Consider the following 20,296-nt stretch of genomic DNA (forward strand, 5'->3'; position numbering starts at 1 on the left):
GAATTAAAATCAGCGTAGCACACCCACTCCCAAATAAAGGTTTAGACTTTACTGATGAAACATTAGGTTTAATAGCAGTAAACCTTTAATTTCACCACTGAAATATACAAAAACAAAGTGTACGCTAAATGTCAAGCTCTTACATCACTGTAGAAACTCTCAAACATGTACAAATTCAGACAAATGTCAATAAAACCCAACAAAAGTACAACTCTGGCCACACAACGCATTCATGCAGTATTCTCTAACATTTTTAAACACCTTGTGCATCTTTAAATAGCTAAATATGAAACAGCTTTAAAGTCGCTCCGTGCCGACTTCCCGTACGTCTCTGTGTGTTTACATCACCACCTAGCAGGGCTGGATGATTATGGCCAAAATGATAATCATAATTATTTTGATCGATATTAACATCACGATTATATTCACAATTATTTATCATATTAGGGAAAAATCTGTATTTTCATTGCACTACATTTAAACAAGCAATGTGTGTGCAGTTTTCAGTGCAAAATTAAGCTTTAAAATTAAATTATAATTAAAAAACAATTACCCAGAGAATGTTAAATGTACCAAAGGCTAACTGAATTAATACATTATTACAGAGTGCAGAGCCCATATTTTAAATGTAGATATTGCCGACGATCAGGTTAATTTAAGCGTGGCAGCCGAAATCGTGATCACGATAAAAATTTGATTAATTGTGCAGCCCTACCATCAAGCTGCAGTACCTCAAGTGCCAAACAGGACGCAGTGTTATCAAAATAAAAGCATAAAATATTTAACCGGAAGCCAACTCCTACTGATGTCCTTGTTAGCAACCAGAAATATACCTGGGGTTATATGCAATCAGAATAAGCCAATAAGTTTATTTCGCAATGGCCATTTTCATTCGGAATTAGGTGTTTACACACTCAGTTTAAAGGGGATTATGTTTTTATTCTGAATTAAAACTCTCCTGTAAACATGGCCATTGTGTCTTAAAGTTTCTTACGTTTCCCCACAGGTCGGCACAGGACATACAGTCGCTACTCTGGCAGACGCCTCGGAGTTACCGGGTGTGACGGTGGCACAAGTGAACTATTCCACGGTAACTGACGGGGAGGTAATACTCTCAATGATTACCTTTCCTTATTAATACCCATCATATCTACAATATTACAGTAAACTTAAAACACGGTGGAACTATTCCCACAAGCCTGTGTGATTTTCTGAAGGTGGAGCAGAACTGGGCAACGCTTCAAGGAGGAGAGATGACGATTCAAACCACTCAAGCATCAGAGGCGACGCAGGCAGTGGCGTCTTTAGCCGAGGCTGCCGTCGCCGCCAGTCAGGAGATGCATCCCGGAGCGACAGTCACCATGGCTCTGAACAGGTAGAACCTTCTACAGTCACATGTAACGCTAATTAGGCTGGAAGGACTGACTGCGTCACAGCTACACAATTATTAGCACACCAGATCTGATTAGATTAATCACACTAAGAGTCTGAGGTGTGTGAATAAAAACAGGCAAAGTAAATAGTTATTTGGAAACCAGTATACTGTGTATTATAATTTTGTAGATTATGTACAGATTTATAGGCACATATTCAATAATAAATATATATTAGACTAGTGGTTCTCAATCTTTTTTTGGTTAAGTACCCCCTTTCTTTTATTTCTGAATCCAAGTACCCCCTTTGTCCAACTACAGTATTTTGCTTAGAAAACTATTTAAAAACAACTATAGCTCATAATGATGGAATGAACGAGTGATGAGACACATTTTAAAGAAGCTCTTTTAGTAAATAAGTGGAAAGAAACAATATTTAGTGCAGTGGTTCTCGTCCTTTTTTTTGGATCGTGACTCCATTTTGATATCAAGAGTTTCTGGCGACCCCAAAGACACCATTTTCTAGAATTAGTTTTTGAACTAATTAGATGTGCTCTATTAAATATTAGATCACTGAGATCCAAATCTCTACTAGTAAATGGCCTTATCTCAGAAAATAACTTTGATTTATTCTGTTTAACTGAAACATGGCTGTATCAAGATGAATATGTTAGTTTAAATGATGCCACTCCTCCCAGTCATTTAAATACTCTTATGCCACGAGACATAGGCCGTGGAGGTGGTGTAGCAGCTATTTATCATTCCTCTCTCCTAATCTATCCTAAACCAAAGGCCAATTACACTTCCTTTGAAAGCCTGGTTCTAAATTTATCTTATACCGAATCAAAAACCTGCCAGCCAGTCTTATTTGCGATAATTTACCGTCCTCCAGGCCCTTATTCTGAATTTCTATCAGAATTATAGAAATCTGTCCAATAGTGCTGTGGCTAAATTTAAAGAGGCCCTTCCTGCTGCCTTAAACTTAGTGCATCATCCAATAAATAGCTATGATATTAATTATAACCCCTCTCAACTGGATCTGCTTGTCGATAGCTCTGCTAGTCTACTAAAATCCACCTTGGACTCAATTGCCCCATTGAGGGGAAAAACTATTAAACGTCAGAGGAAAGCTCCGTGGTTTAGCTCTGAAACTCACACACTCAAACAAACAACCCGTAAATTAGAGAGAATGTGGCGCTCCAATAAAACAGAGGAGTCACGAATACTCTGGCAAGAAAGCCATAGTAAATACATGACAGCCTTACGACATAGTCAATCTACATACTACTCCTCACTAATTGAAGAAAATAAAAATAATCCGAGGTACCTTTTCAGCACTGTCGAGACTATTGAGCCCATGATTCCTCCAGCCCTCAGCTGTGAGGACTTTATGACATTTTTTAACGATAAAATTCATAAGATTAGAGATAAAATTAGCCACTCCCTGCCTTCACCTGGGCCTGCTGTACCATTAAATGTAAATAGGCCCAACCTAAACTGTTTCACACATATAGGACTTCAGGAACTTAACTCTATTATTTCATCTTCCAAACCATCGACCTGCCTTTCAGATCCGATCCCAACTAAGCTGATTAAAGAAGTTGTTCCCCTGGTCTGCCCATCTTTGTTGGAGACAATAAATATATCCCTATCAGTAGGCTACGTGCCACAGTCCTTAAAAGTAGCTGTAATCAAACCCCTTCTCAAAAAATCTACTCTTGATTCCAGCACTTTAGCAAACTACAGGCCTATATCTAATCTTTCTTTTATTTCAAAGATTCTTGAGAAAGTTGTGGCGGCTCAGCTCTGTGAATTTCTTCAAAACAACAGCCTGTTCGAGGACTTCCAGTCAGGTTTTAGAGCTCAACACAGCACAGAGACTGCTTTAGTTAAAGTAACTAATGATCTACTCTGGGCTTCAGATGAAGGACGACTCTCACTGCTGGTTTTATTAGATCTTAGTGCAGCTTTTGACACTATAGATCACTATATTCTACTAGAGAGATTAGAGGAATTACTTGGAATCACAGGGACTGCATTAAACTGGTTTAAGTCCTACCTATCTGATAGGTACCAGTTTGTACACGTGAATAATAAGTCTTCTGTGTACACTAAAGTAAGCTACGGGGTTCCTCAGGGCTCTGTGCTCGGTCCAATCCTCTTCTGCATCTATATGCTCCCCCTTGGTAATGTTATGAGAAAATACTCTGTTAACTTTCACTGCTATGCTGATGATACCCAACTGTATGTATCAATGAAGCCAGGTGAGACAAATCAGCTATCTAAACTTGAGGCCTGTCTAAAGGACATTAGGGCCTGGATGGACCAAAATTTTCTTCTTCTTAACTCAGACAAGACTGAGGTCATTGTACTGGGCCCACGACACCATAGAGAAACCTATGCTAGCCTAACTGCCCTAGATGGCATTACTCTGGCACAAAGCACAACTGTTAGAAACCTTGGGGTTCTATTTGATCAGGATTTATCCTTTAACTCTCACATAAAACAAACTTCAAGAACTGCCTTCTTTCATCTCCGTAACATTGCTAAAATCAGATCTATCCTGTCTCAGAGCGACGCCGAAAAGCTAGTCGATGCTTTTGTTACCTCTAGACTGGATTATTGTAATTCTCTTTTAGCAGGCTGCCCGAGCAAGTCGCTTAAGACACTTCAGCTGGTTCAAAATGCTGCAGCACGTGTACTGACTAAAACTAGGAGAAGAGATCACATTACTCCTGTATTAGCCTCTCTGCATTGGCTTCCCATAAAATATAGAATAGAATTCAAGATTCTTCTTCTCACTTATAAAGCCCTAAATGGACAGGCACCAGTCTGTCTCAAGGAGCTTGTAGTGCCATACAATCCCCCCAGAACACTACGCTCTCAAAATGCTGGCCTACTCGTTGTTCCATTCGTCTCTAGAAGTAGTATAGGAGGAAGAGCTTTCAGTTATCAGGCCCCACTTCTCTGGAACCATCTATCAACCACGGTTCGGGGGGAAGACACCCTCTCTACCTTTAAGGTTAGGCTCAAAACATTCCTCTTTGGTAAAGCTTTTAGTTAGGAACCAGCTCATAGCTCATAGTTAAGATGCAATAGGCATAGACTGCCGGGGGGGTCTGGCATGCTCGGTTGGAGAGAGGTGGGAGAGGGCATTAAGAGAGAGGTCATTTAGGTTAGAGAGGGACCGGAGAGGGTCCCATTCCTCTCTCAAACACTCTCTCTATGTCTGCTTCTTCCCTTGTGTGTTTGCTCCTGTACTCCTTCTGGCTTTTGTCTTGCAGGTCCGTGGGATCCTCAGTGTGGAGTTACAGAGTCTCAACAACTCTGTCTCCACCCTTTCCTCTGCACACACCCAACACAGCATAACGTGGATGGCTGTTCATCATAGGAATGGGATCCACACAAGGTTCCTGCTGCTTAACAGAAGGTTTTCCTTGCCGCCATGATGAATTCATGTTGGGTGTGGGATACATATGTATGTGCATATACGTATATATGCATATGTGTGTATCCATAAAATGAAGAGTCCGTTCTTAAGACTGCTCTACTGTAAAGTGTCTTGAGATACCATTGGTTATGATTTGGCGCTATACAAATAAAAGATTGATTGAGATTGATTGAACTCGATTTATATTTCACAAATTGAAAGTATAGAAATACAGTTGTTTATGATTGTGTGTTTTATTTTTTTAAAAAAAGATTAATAACTCAAAAAATTCTAAAATCTAGTTAATTTTTCACAAATTTTAGGCGACCCCACATGGGGTCCTGAACCCAAGGTTGAAAAACACTGAATTAGTGGCTCCTGAGTGGATTTATTTCTATAGTTTTTATTATTTCCAGTCATCTCATGCCCGTGGTGGGACCAAGACTGACTCTTTATTTGTAATTTTCTACTCTCTCGCTTTCAAGTACCCCCGCAGTGCCAACGCGTACCCCTAGGGGTACACATACCCCCATTTGAGGAACACTGTATTAGACATTGCACAATGATGGTGGAAAAAAGGGGAACAGGGAGGAGGAGAAAAAACTCAGTTCATGAAATAAGTGGAGGCTCTTTTCCTCAGTTCATGGGAGTCCAAGGGTTCCGTTCATGATTGTTTTTCCTTTGGTTTCAAAGTAAAGTTTCCAAAAGAGTTAAATTCCTACCACGATGTGGTTGAGGGATGCGTAGCTCACCATCTGCTGGTAGGTTAATGTTTTTTCGTTGGCACATATCTAGTGATAGACCAATACATTGGCCGGCCGATGTTATTGGCCGATTTTTGCGTGTTTTACGTGTATCGGCATCGGCCGATGCGGGCTGCTGCATTCGCCGATCCGCATTATTTACAGAGGACAGAAATAGTTTTCTTGCTCTGCATCACCTGTTTTAATATTTGTTAAATATTTTTTACTTGTCATTCTACCTCACCTTTGTTAATTTAAATAAATGTACCATTTGTTATCATCATTGTGTAATTTTTATGATGTAAATTGAGGGAGCGAAAGTAGTATCAGCAGTCCGTATCGGTCATCTGCTAGGGTTGATAGAAAAAACTATCGGTAACTGCATCTGTCCTAAAAAATCCATATCGGTCTATCCCTACACGTAACTTAAAGAGCTTAAAATAGCAATGACCCCTATCTTTGAGGCGCAAAACTGCCGTGCGGCTGGAAGGTTTTCAAAATAAAAGCAGCTCGAGTAACATGGGTGAAACGCAACCGAAGCTTCTTTTCTCTGCATACATTCAATAGGAAATGGCTCGTCAGCAGATTTATTAAAAAACGCAAGATGGCAGAAGTGGCAATTATTGTCTGAGCACGCCTGACGGTCGTCAGGGCGGGTCACTGAGGTCCCAAAGAGATCACTAGACTAGATCACTGGATCCGCATCACATTAATTAGTGAGCTACAGTAGGTGCAATGCAATTATCCTCACTCCTAACCACAGGTTTTCTATCAGCACAAATAGTCTTAATACAAATCTGAGAGGAAGGAATGAAAATTAAGACGGCATTTTTCCATTGTTGTTTCTTTTTTTTCTTTAGAAAATCATTAGTTGATGTCAGAATGGAAAAGAAAAAGAAATGTGTCTAATCTTACCTAGAGCAGGAGATAAAGTGTATAAAGTTATTGCCTGTGATACATGTTTGCATTTACCCATAAAATAAATAAAAACAGCCATTATTCAAAAGTGATCAGTTTGTAAAATAGATTTTATTGCAGGATTAAAACAAACACACAGAATTAAAGCTACTGTAGTTAGAAATAGTTAAAGCTGTTTGTTTTATTATTTTAAAACCCTTTTGACAAAGTAAAGACTATAAATCCATCAAACTCACTGTATACGCTGCTTTGCTGCATGTTTGCTTCACCGTGAAAGTGTCGATGCAATCATTTCATTTCAGATGTGTTAGGGCGTGTCCCACTGGGGCTTGTTACCTGTTACCCACCTGAGCCTGTTTACCTCCACACACTCCAGTCTATTGTCTCTGTTTTCCAGCTCTGGGTGTAGGGGGGTGGGGGACGTGAAAAGCCTCTCCCTCCCCCTCTTTTATTTTAATTTCTGCTGCGTTGACAGGATCACCATAGATGCCACCTGTGAGCATGTGACTAAATCTTATCAGCTCCATTGTAAACCCAATGCCAGGCATTGTGCAGTTTAATTTGCATAAATGGAGAATAGCTCTGTGTTTGACGGCGTTACATGTTTGCAAATCAACATTGAAGAGAAAGAAAGAAACCATAACGCAGTAAAATATACAAATACACACCGTATATGTTTGTGTGTGTGCTGGTGTGAGGAAGGAGGGAGTGGATTGAGTAAGAAAAAAAATAAAAATAATAGTTGGCTATTAATGGTAGAAGGATAAAGTAGATAAATAAATGTTATAATTCAATATTAATGATAATTATTGAAAAACAATAATAATAAAGGAAAAGGAAAAACATATTTATCAAATAGCAATAATAAAACAATTAAATAAAGAAAAATAATAGTTGGCTATTAATGGTAGAAGGATGAAGTAGATAAATAGATTTATGAGGTCAATTGAATGGTAATTGAATAATAATATTAAAGGGAAAAAGAAAAAAGATTTACGAAACAGTAATATTAAAAAAATAAAGAAAAATAATAGTTGACTATCAATGGTAGAAAGATTAAGTAGATAAATAGATTTAATAATTCAATGATTAATGATTGTAATTGAAAAATAATAATATATAAAAGGAAAGGAAAAAACTTATTTACAACTTAATATTGATAAAATAAAGAAAAATAATAATAGTTGGTTATTATTGGTAAAAAGATGAAGTAGATAAATACATTTATTAATTAAGTGATTCATGATATTAATTGTGGAAAAAAGAAAAAGGGAAAACATATTTACGAAATAGTAATAATAAAAAATAAAGAAAAACAATAACAGTTGGTTATTAATGGTATACATACATTTATTAAGTCAATGATTAATGATAATAAAACTTATTTACAAAATAGTAATAATAATGATATATGAAAAAGAAAATACGTTTTGATTACAGTAGTTAATTTGGCACGTAAATTGGAGGCTCAAGAAATCTTTCTTTTTTTGTCTGTTTTATCATTTTCTCTTGCCAATCTTATGATGTCTCACTATTAACGACCTCATCCACAAACCTACAGTAGTTTACTTAGTACTTTTCATGCTACAGCAGTTCTTCCTCCTTTCTATACGACTGTCCCACCTTGTGAACATTTTCATTAGTTCATATAAGCTGCTGCACTTAATAAGCTGCTGGTAAGTCCACTGGTTTGATCTGCTGATAAAACTGCTCTGTTAGACCAGCAGCACCTGGTCTGTGGGGAGATGTGACAGATTCCCCATAAGTCCAGACTAGAAAAGCCTCTTATAGCCCACACACTCGTAGCTCCTTAGCCCTGTGTGTGTGTGTGTGCGTGCGGATGGGGGGCTTACCTGTAGAGAAAGAGAGTACTTTTTTCATTATATTGTAGACAGGGTTGTGATCAATTATAATTGTAATCACATAAATGATCAAATAAGGCCGTGGCTATTGATATGGAAACGTATGAATAGACTGGCAGCGCCCCTCATTGGCTAGTTAGGTGACGTGATAGGTGCACCACGTGACTTAACGTTATTTTAGCCCTAACCCAGGAAATACCCTAAATGTGTTTATTTTTTTGTATATATATGTATTTTTAACCCTAACTCAGGAAATACCATAAAATGTTTCTTTTTTTCGTACATGTATTTTTAAAGGTATATTATAATATGTTAAAATTAAAAAAATATATATGACAAAATTGGGATTCGAACCCATGGCAGCGGAAGGTAGAATTCTTGAAAAAAAAAATGATAACGCTATCATAAGGCATACAAATGGAAAAACAATAGCATTTTTTCTTCCGAGATAAGGTTGACATAATAATAGAAATATTTAGATTTTTGTTTTCTGAGGTAAGGCTTTCAGAAGAACTAAAGAAACTAGTTAAATATGATGAACACACTTAAACTGGGGGTGAAAACCTGTAAGGCATGAAAATTGTGAAAAACACCCACATTTCAGAGGCAAGGCAAAAAAAATGAAAAAAAAAATATTTTTTTTTGACACAAGGCTATCAATATAGCATAAAAATGTAAACGTTTTAGATTTTTTTTTTTTTTATGAGATAAGGCTATAGTAAGGCATGAAAATAAAAAATGTAGGAAATTATTTTTGAAATAAGGCATAAAAATGGGGGAAAAAAGTCCTGAGATAAGGCTGGCGTAAAAATAAATGTGAGATTTTCTTCTGAAATGAGGCGTTCAGAATAAATTAAAAACTAGTTAAATATGATGAACACACTGAAACTGGGGGTGAAAATCCAGTAAGGCATGAAAAATGTGAAAAACACCCACATTTCAAAGGCAAGGCAAAAAAAATGGAAAAAAAATAGTTTTTTTTCTAAGATAAGGCTATCAAATGTTTTATGGGGTTATTTATTTCAGTTTCAATAATTGTAATTAATTCAATTTGAACCTTAGTAAATTGAGAACTTACCGTATATGTAATTTAATTTCAGGGGGAAAATTATCATTTTAATTTTAATTGGAAAAAATGCCAGTCACTGTAATCATAATTGAGTTGTAATTGAACATGGATAATTGAAGATTTAACGTAATTGTTATTGAAAATAGTAATTGACTCCAACCCTGATTGTAGAAATCTTAGTTTGCTTCACTTTGCCACACAGATTGTCTTGACGTGTGTTTCTGTGTGTGTTGCAGTGAAGCAGCGGCCCATGCTGTAGCGACGTTAGCAGAGGCGACGCTACAAGGCGGGGGTCAGATCGTCCTGGCAGAGACAGCGGCTGCTGTTGGAGCGCTGGCTGGAGTCCAAGATGCCACAGGTACTTCTGCTCATACATACACAGCATTTCATCTACACCACAGGCCACTACACAACATTAAAAAACCAACAAAACATGACTTTACACTAGGGTTAACCAGCTGTGGTGTCAACTAAACTATGCTACCAGTCACTCACAACCATTGATAATAAGAAAAAAAAACTCTTTATCAAGGAAATTGATCAAAATGGCATCAACATACAATACAAACATGTTCAAATAAGTAGAATTTTACACTACAGTTTTTTTCTGAATTACAGTTCAGTGAATGCAATGAAATAATACAATTTCTTCATAGATATAAAATTGACCATTCCACATATTTAATTTGCAGCTGCTACGGAATTGAACCGTCACCATGGTAACACAAAACTGAGTATTACTCACTCAAAGGATTTTTGGTGCCACAAAAGAAATGGTCTTTTTTGTTAATTAGCTTTGATTTAATAAATTATATCATTCTTTATTTATGTATTTCTTTATGTTTAAAAAAAGTAAGTAAGTAATGTTTTTAGCACCTTTCACACACAAGGTGCTTTACATATCAACTCATTCACACACCAGTGGGACTGAGCTGCAATGCAAGGAGCAACTAGGGGTTCAGTGTTTTGCCCAAGGACACTTCAACACATAGACTGGTATAGACCGGGATCGAACCCGCAACCTCTCAATCAGAGGACGGCCCAAAAAGACACTTAAAAAAAAAAGGACACATTTATTTGTATAGTGCATTTAATACCCAGGGCAATTGAATGTGCTTCACGTGGTTAAAAAGTGCAACAGAAAGATTTTGAAAATAAATTAAAACATTCAACAGAAATTGAAATCAATGATTAAAAACTTTAAATCAACAATAGAATTATTTTTAAAAAGTCATAAGCAGTAGAGAAAAAAGTTTTTACGGTACTTCCCCATGTAACTTTTTTCACTTTAAACTGAATATATAGGAAAGTCTCGTACAGAAATGTTGAACTTGTATGTTAATCAGAAATGTTTATAATTGTCTTTTGTCTGTGAATAAACAAATGTGTAACTTGAACTGTATCAACAAACACTATCACTAATGGGTGTGGGTGTGTTCTCAAGCCAATAGCGTTTCTAATTAGCCTCACTGCACTGAGGCTCTGAGCTGCTACATGCTACATGCTAATCTAAATCTGCCCATTGCTGATGTGACAGATGGCATCGTTTTGACTGCCCATCTTGTCAGAGTGCAACTCTTCTTTTTCTAATGGTGCATTATTAAAGCTCGTCTTACTGAAATCTGCTTTTGGTCTGATAATATCTGTATCATGAAGAAACTGCTTTTCACACTTTTAATCTATTTTTGTAACCGATTAAGTAAAATTAAAGGTAGGGTAGGCGATTGTCAAAAGCTAGCATGATTTTGAATGTAGCTTCCCCGACGACTCCCCCTTTATCCCCCTCGCTCCTCCCCTCTGTGCTCATCTCACTCACATGCATGCTCACAGCTGCTGCAGAAGAGGAGCTCAGCTCATCGCTTGTATTGTGCAGAAACTAAGTTGTTTCATGTCTCATTCAGCAGTAAGTAAACAATACACTTTACCATTATACAGTATATGTTAAAAAACATGACCAAAAACTGTTTTAACTCTGTCAGCGGTGATGCGCTTTCAGCGTGAGCTTGTGCATGTGAGGGATCAAGAACGAGCAGGGAGACAGGGAGACGTGATTGGTAAAAAAAAAACGGTTTGTTTTTTTCCATTGGTCAAAGTTATTACAGCTTTACAGCTGCTACAGATGATGGATTTTCTTCATTCCTTTTTCAGAGCGCATAAGATCTTAATTTCTGTCAGGACATAAAGACAATTTCAACCAAAAACTTAAAAAGTGTATCTGGAGAAAATTACCTACCCTAGCTTTAATAATCCAGTTCTCTACACATCCTCCAAGACATCAGTCTTTTCTTTCTCACTGATCTAATCAGCACCACATGAACGAAGTGCTCGTGCCTGTCAGGCATGAACGGGTCCCTTCAGGGCCGTCTAAAGAGCTTTAAAACACCACATTATCAGTCCTTGGTCTAATCACTGGGCCAGCTGTCAGCACGCAACCCCAACACACACACACACACATAGTCACAGTCACTTACAATACAATATGTCTATAGTCCAGAATCTTCCAGCTTTTTATGTTTGTATTTTAAGTTAAAAAATTTAATTCAGCACAGTTTGGAAAATCAAGGTCAACCCACCACAATATGGAAAAAAAGACTTACATGAGTAACAAGAGCACAAACCTAGATATTAACAGCTATCTGATCATGGTACCATGATCATTTACACTGTAAAGTAGGCTTTACACTGATCTGATCAGCTGTATCAGATAGGCCGATATTTCACATTTATTGTGATCGACTGTAATGTCCTTAATTCATCGATCAATGACATCATTTTTTATTTTATTTATTCAGTTTATTTCCTACATTGGTTACATTCACTTTTTTTTTTTTTTTCACATTTTTTTTTTTTTTTTTCTTTTTTGTACATGCCGAAAAAGGAGACGAGAGAAGCAGTTTGCTTAGCCGGCACCCGTCCCCTGTTTTACCATCGCAAATTTACATGGGTTTACATGTCTCTCTGGTCAAACATTCTTGAGTTCTTCTGAACCGTCCTTTTTTGTGTATTCTCATCTGTAGTCAGTGTTGTCCTCCTCTCTCTATCTTTGTTCGTGTTGGCCTTGTTCCCTGCCAGACGTTGTTAGCATTCCTCCAGTTCAAGAATAGTTCCTCTTTCGAAGGTGTTTGGAAGGTTTTTCCCTTTTCATCCATAATGTCACCACTTTGTCACCATTGTCTTGAAACTTTTTGTAGATGCCCCCATTTTTTATCAGTCTCATTTACTTCAAAGACGTTCCACATCACCCACCGACATGTTTGCTCTACATCACACGGCTCTTTATTATTTCACTCGCATCTGTCGGTCGGAGCAAAGCGCGAGGCTCGGTCTATTTCCTGGATCTACCATGAAAGCTGAGTCAGCGTCTGCTGTTAGCGTCTGTGTGCACGCGCGTGTACCGGAGCTCGTTTTGTTCATTCAGCCAATGCACGCGTGTAGTGAAGAGGTGTCTGATTAATAGAGTGGACAGCAGAGTGAGGTGTTACCTTTATACTTTCTCTTTAATACTGGACATTACTGTCCATTTCAGTGAGTTGGTGGACACAGGTGTGCCCCAGCGCCGCTATCCACCTGTGAAGAGGGAAATCACCTACTCTTCCTCTCCCTCACAGTCACGAGGTTGCGTCCATAGATATCAAAACATGGTACTGTTTATTTTACGTAAATCAGTACCAGGCAGTAAAAAAAAATTCGATAGCCTTCTTTCCTCATATGATCGGATTGGTGATCTTAAACTCAGTGATTGGTGATCTTAAACTCAGTGATTGGTGATCTTAAACTCACTGATTGGTGATCTTAAACTCAGTGATTGGTGATCTTAAACTCACTGATTGGTGATCTTAAACTCACTGATTGGTGATCTTAAACTCAGTGTTTGGTGATTTTAAACTCAGTGATTGGTGATCTTAAACTCACTGATTGGTGATCTTAAACTCAGTGATTGGTGATCTTAAACTCAGTGATTGGTGATCTTAAACTCAGTGATTGGTGATCTTAAACTCAGTGATTGGTGATCTTAAACTCACTGATTGGTGATCTTAAACTCAGTGATTGGTGATCTTAAACTCACTGATTGGTGATCTTAAACTCAGTGTTTGGTGATTTTAAACTCAGTGATTGGTGATCTTAAACTCACTGATTGGTGATCTTAAACTCAGTGATTGGTGATCTTAAACTCAGTGATTGGTGATCTTAAACTCAGTGATTGGTGATCTTAAACTCAGTGATTGGTGATCTTAAACTCAGTGATTGGTGATCTTAAACTCAGTGATTGGTGATCTTAAACTCAGTGATTGGTGATCTTAAACTCAGTGATTGGTGATCTTAAACTCACTGATTGGTGATCTTAAACTCAGTGATTGGTGATCTTAAACTCAGTGATTGGTGATCTTAAACTCACTGATTGGTGATCTTAAACTCAGTGATTGGTGATCTTAAACTCAGTGATTGGTGATCTTAAACTCAGTGATTGGTGATCTTAAACTCAGTGATTGGTGATCTTAAACTCAGTGATTGGTGATCTTAAACTCACTGATTGGTGATCTTAAACTCAGTGATTGGTGATCTTAAACTCAGTGATTGGTGATCTTAAACTCAGTGATTGGTGATCTTAAACTCACTGATTGGTGATCTTAAACTCAGTGATTGGTGATCTTAAACTCACTGATTGGTGATCTTAAACTCAGTGATTGGTGATCTTAAACTCACTGATTGGTGATCTTAAACTCACTGATTGGTGATCTTAAACTCACTGATTGGTGATCTTAAACTCAGTGATTGGTGATCTTAAACTCAGTGATTGGTGTTCTTAAACTCAGTGATTGGTGATCTTAAACTCAGTGATTGGTGATCTTAAACTCAGTGATTGGTGATCTTAAACTCAGTGATTGGTGATCTTAAACTCAGTGATTGGTGATCTTAAACTCACTGATTGGTGATCTTAAACTCACTGATTGGTGATCTTAAACTCACTGATTGGTGATCTTAAACTCACTGATTGGTGATCTTAAACTCAGTGATTGGTGATCTTAAACTCAGTGATTGGTGATCTTAAACTCAGTGATTGGTGATCTTAAACTCAGTGATTGGTGATCTTAAACTCAGTGATTGGTGATCTTAAACTCAGTGATTGGTGATCTTAAACTCAGTGATTGGTGATCTTAAACTCAGTGATTGGTGATCTTAAACTCAGTGATTGGTGATCTTAAACTCAGTGATTGGTGATCTTAAACTCAGTGATTGGTGATCTTAAACTCCAAAAAATCCTGATTGTGTAACGCCTACTTTAAAAGCTATAACCATTAATAACAAAACAATAGGTCCAAATGCATGGACACCCCTATTTTACCAAAAAAATGGTGATGAAATGTGCAATCTGGAATTGATCTGGATGAAACTTTGTGGAATAAAGATCTGTCAATTACAAAACGAGATTTGAATTTTTTAAGTTTCACAGATGATGAGAGATGGGGATTTTTTCCATTCTTTAAACCGATCCAGTATCAGTAAATTAATTCAGATTCCATCCAAAAATGGAATGGAATCTTCCATGGTGGTAGGTCTGTCTTTGGTCTTCGGTGAATTTTTTTGTCAAAATCTGTGAAGTAGTTTTGATGTAACCCTGTTAACAGACAAACAAACAAATGAATAAACACTGATGGAAAAATGACCTCCTTGGTGGAGGAATATAAAGTATATATGGACTAGAGGTTATATATAATTATGGTGTTTATTAATGGGTTCCACACTGTTCCACCTAAACCATAACAATAGACCACAATAGCTCACTCTACTAAATGATGGAGCTGCAAAAGCCTCCTCTTCCTCTTCCTCCTCCTCCTCCTCCTCCTCCTCCTCTTCCTCCTCTTCTTCTCTATTGACCTTAGCTAATCACTGCAGTGCTGCACCCAAGTGACAAGTGCTGTTTGAAGTGCACTGGCCCAGACTCTGCTGATTGGCTTGTGTCGTGACCCCTTACTGACACACACACACACACACGTAACCCCTTCACATCTAAGTAAACAGTGTTTAGGATGTCTAGTGTGGCTCTTGAGTGTGTAACTGCTCTGAGTGCGTTGGTCCCCCTGCTGGATGAAGCCTCCCCCTCCTCCTCCTCCTCCTTAATCACCGCCCTCACAATCACCTGTATCTGCTCAACTTAACGTCACAAATCACTGACAAGGACAGAGAGAGAAAATACAAGCCTGTGCAATGAGTGGGATTTAATTCAGGGAGCTTATAAAAACGACTAAATATGAAAGCTAAATGATGCAGTAATGGTCGTACTTGTTGCACAGGAAGTGGTACATATGGTACAAGCCTCCGAATCTCCTCCACTGACCTTCCCGCCTACATCTGACTCTGTGACAGCTTGTAGGGTGGGGCAGAGACACACGTGACTGTAACAGTAATCTCTACACACACACACACACAAACACACACACATCTTGGAATTAGAAGAGTAAGCTGAGGACATAGAGCTTTGTTGAGAAATGCCTTCTGTGTAATATTACGGCCTCCAGCCCCAACGTTTGTATGAAAGCAGCTTCCTCAGGTTCAGCTATTATCTCAGTAGGGCTGTGCTTTGCCACCAATCCAACGATACGATACGTTTCACAATATGCATGTCATGATAACGATATATCCTAATACTAAACAATACGACATATTGCGATATCACATACAAATTTCATCTTTACAAGAACAAAATGGTATGAAATCATATTTATTTCATTTTTTTTTTAACTTACAAGAGCAAGTAAATGGTAACTAACTGTAATTCAAGTACAGATATTAAAAAAACAAATGGTATGTATTGAAGTGTAAAATTATTATTTATTTAAGTTTAGCTTTTGCTTTGATAACAGATTTTGATTCTAAGTTCTCAAATTCTTTTTTTTTTTTTAGTAACCAAATGCATCTATAAAAATGCCCAGTATGTTTTATGAAAATAGAGTGCAATCCACTTCCAAGCCTAAATGCAGTTTAACAAGTGTTTTTCAACCCTGGTGTAGGGACCTCATGTGGGGGCGCCTATAATGTCTAGTAATTGTTTTAAAAATAAATAAATAAATAAAAACAGAGCTTGAAACTGTATTTTTACATTATTATTTTTTTTTTTCAAATTAACACCACACACACAATACATATCAAACAACTGTTTTCTATACTTAAACACACCTTTCAAATGAAAATATCTGAGGTGATGCATCTTGTCACTTTGTGAACTAATCCTGGCTATTCTGTATTTGTAAAACATGATCAAAAACTCATTCTTGAAGAAAGAAAATATCTCTGAGATCCCTGGACATTTATTATATTTAAAGATAAAGTTTGGGAACCTCCTTCTGATGTGGTTCACTGACACCTAGTGACCGCGTGTTTATGTTAGTGCAGGGGTGTCCAACTTATTTTAGTTCAGGGGCCAAATATGGACCAGTTTGATCTCAAGTGGGCCCCAAGTTTTCACCATCAGTCCAATTCATTACAAGTTATTGATTTTGTTACGAATTTTTGGTGTCATTTAGAGACATTTTGTGGAATTGTTTGTGAGAATTGCAGAGAAATTGAGTTATTTCCACAATTTGCTATTAAAAATGACTGCATTCATGTGATATAAACAAAGGAAAAATAAAAGCCCCTAAAAATATCGTAGTTTCATTAAATTGGTGAATTTGAGATCTCTACAACTGGATTATTTGGTCATTTACACAATAATTCATGTTTTCTTTGTGATTTTTACTGTCTTGAACTGGATGCTCTAAAGCAGGGGTAACCAACATGCTGCCCGCGGGCATTAGGTCGCCCGCAGGGACCACAAAATGGGCCCTATTTACACTGAAACATTGTGACAAATGTGTTAAAGTGTTGTATATTTGGTGTATGGTCAGTGGTATGTTATATATAAGATACATTTTTTAAAAACACAAGATGGATTTTCGTAAAATATGACATAACATGTTTCACAATTTGTTAAAAGTTGTTTGTTAGTAAAATAGCAACGTAATGATTTTCTATGAAATGTAATGAAAATGAAACAATTGCATACACTAATAAGAATCAGAATTCCTTTATTCATTCCAGGGGGAAATTGCTTTTATTACAGCCACAGAAACAAAATCCCAAATAAAAGAATAAAAACATTAACAAAGAATAAACATTATATAAGTGAATAATTAAGTAAAAGATTGTTAAAAATAGGGATCAGGTACACACACATTACAGTAGTAGAAAAGTTAAGTAGGAGAAATAGTGTTTTATGTTTCCTGCCTTTTTTAAGTTACTGCTAGCTTTCCTTATTAGCTTAGCCTCCAATTAAAGTGAAACCGTGAAAATGTTGTATTTAAGAAGTGATTTTCTAATCGTTAACCCTTTGGACTATACAGTACCTATAAAGTATCTCACAGTTTCAAAAAGGTTGGTGACCCTTGTTCTAAAAGGTTGGATTTGGCCCCCGAGCCTAGAGTTTGACACATGTGCTTAAGCGCAATTCAATTTTTTTTTTCTCTACATAATAAACAATTTTAAAAAATCCATTTGGACATTTTTTGGATCGATGCAGTAATCATGTGGTGAGATATCGCTGAATCAATTAATTTTCTCACACCCTTATATCTCACTATGTCCCATGTTGTGTCCCTCTAGGTCTGGTCCAGATCCCAGTCAGCATGTACCAAACAGTGGTGACCAGCCTGGCCCAGGGAAACCGGCCCGTCCAGGTCGCCATGGCGCCCGTCACCACACGCATAGACAACACGGTGACGCTGGACGGCCAGGCCGTGGAGGTCGTGACCCTTGAGCAGTGACACTCAGAGCATCAGGAACCAAATCCTGCTCATAAATGGACTTTATTGTACAGACGCACTAAAAGTGAGCTGTGTCGCTGTACATTTTCCTATTGTTTGGGGTTGTTTTATTAGCTGTGATGTTATTTAGTATTTATTTCCTTTATGGTTGACCTTTAATCTGAAGATGAACCAAAAAAAAAGCCCTGGAGGAAAACCACCACTGCGTCACTCTGAATGTGTCCGTCATCATCGTCCCGTGTGAGTGAGAACGTTCTGTTTTTAGGATATTTTAACATCACTCCTCCATCTACCACGAAATCACTTTTTTTTTTTTTTTTAACAATTTGATCATTTCACCTGGACTTGTACGATTCCCTTTGTGCAGCTCACCCGTGGACACGCCCTAACACTGTCCCACTGATGTTTTCCACACAAGCCAAAATGTATTGACACTGCATGAATTTGAGGGTCTTTCTCTCATTTTTGTCCGTTTGTGTGTTTTTTTTTTCTTTAATGATTTACTTTATTCAGTTTGTCACTGTGTTCCCTCATCACTCTGTAATACAAAAAGCTGATCACACGTCAAAGAGGAGCTGCTGCACTGAAAATTATTTTCAACAAAAAAAACAAGATGTTTGACACGATAAAAACTGTTTTAACTCACACTGATATTATGGAGAGAACAATAAAAAATAATGGCTGCTGTTCACAACTGATTTTATTGGAAAATATTTTTAATCACTTCCGTCCTTAACATGAACCTACTTATCGAGCCAAAACAATGAATGCCTAATTTGTTAATAATTCCACCAAGTTAATAGTTCTAAAAAGCAAGGAACGTCTGTGTGCGCGTGTGTGTGTGTGTGTGTGTGTGTGTGGAGCAAATATCTCCCCGATGCGCTGCGAGTTCAACCTGAAAATTAGTCAACGGGTTCCAAATACCCCAAGTGTGTGTATTTTGTAAATTAAATATGTTAAGGTTATTTAAAATGGTTTGAGATTTTTAAAAAAAAAAAAGACATTTTATCTCAAATATGAATAACTTGTGTATTACATCATTAGCTTGAATTTAGCTTTTTCTCCTACTGTTTTTATGCATTTATTATAATAAGTGCATGTATATGATGTGTTTACAGTACAGACAGAAATATTTTGAGTTAAATGATACTTTCACCAACAGACTACTGTTTAAAATTCATATACTTTTCACGTTTCTTGGATGCTACTTCATTATTTTAAAGTGTTTCTGCAGGATTTCAGGTTGAGATTAGAGAGTGCGTTCACGCAAAGTCATGTTGAAATATATATTTTTTATACAAAAGGGGCCTTCCACAAAGTTGGGAGCATAGTTTTGTCCAAAATGTATTAGAATTTCCTCTTACTGGAGCAACGTTTTGCTACTTTTTTGAAAAGCTGACTTTAAAAAAAAAACAATAGCTGAATATTGAAAATAACTATACAGTCATTAAATGCCATATTTACATTTAAATGTGTTTAGTTTGAAACGAGCAGTCAGAGAGTGCAAACCTCCGGCAAGCATCAAATCTCTAACCTTGCCTGTGAGATTGATTCTCTTGGTGTTCACAAACACCAGAATCCATCTTGTAATGTTCCCGCCTTTGCCTTTTGAAACCGAACCGATTAGAACCAATCATGAGGCAGTGTTGTGTTTTAGGGCGGGACATCCGGGTGTGACGAAGGCAGAAGCAAAACTGGAGCATGTGTAGTTGCGGGGAGAGGAACTAGCTGGTCTACCGACGTGCAGTCAGGGTAGGCAAGGTAGGCAGTGCCTACCCAAGGGTGAATTGATATTTTGATTATTTGTTTTAATTATAAAATAATTATAAATTATTTATTTTTACATTTCCGATAGCCTACAGTACCTATAAGTTTGACAGTGTCAGCATTTCCTGGTACGGCAGAGACGCTGCACAGTCTCACTCTGCTGTAAGGCAGGAGGAGGCCACACCCCCTCCCAAAAGCACAATGCTGCTCCGCCTCTGTTCCCATAGCGTGTTTTTATGTGGTTCTGAAAGGATTCACCAGACACAGACACAGATCGATGTGAAGAACTTGAGTTAGAGGGAGGGGCTACACATCAATGTACCAGGTTACCAA

The 20,296-nt window shown here is 37.5% G+C and overlaps 1 protein-coding gene across 3 annotated transcripts in view; it reads left to right on the forward strand.

Moving 5' to 3' along the window:
- The window catches only part of nrf1 (nuclear respiratory factor 1), a 34,710-nt gene extending 15,854 nt beyond the window's left edge, over positions 1–18,856 (forward strand). For 2 of the 3 annotated variants that reach the window (XM_028451286.1, XM_028451288.1), the window contains exons 9-12: positions 1,007–1,105; positions 1,218–1,375; positions 9,632–9,753; positions 18,036–18,856. In XM_028451286.1, coding sequence (XP_028307087.1) covers positions 1,007–1,105; positions 1,218–1,375; positions 9,632–9,753; positions 18,036–18,196 — 540 coding nt within the window. In that variant the 3' untranslated portion in view covers positions 18,197–18,856. The remainder of the gene's footprint in view (positions 1–1,006; positions 1,106–1,217; positions 1,376–9,631; positions 9,754–18,035) is intronic. The other variant, XM_028451287.1, reaches the window with a different exon arrangement.
- The last annotated feature ends 1,440 nt before the right edge of the window (positions 18,857–20,296 follow it).

This window comes from Gouania willdenowi, chromosome 6 (assembly GCF_900634775.1).
Source record: "Gouania willdenowi chromosome 6, fGouWil2.1, whole genome shotgun sequence".
NCBI lineage: Eukaryota > Metazoa > Chordata > Actinopteri > Blenniiformes > Gobiesocidae > Gouania > Gouania willdenowi.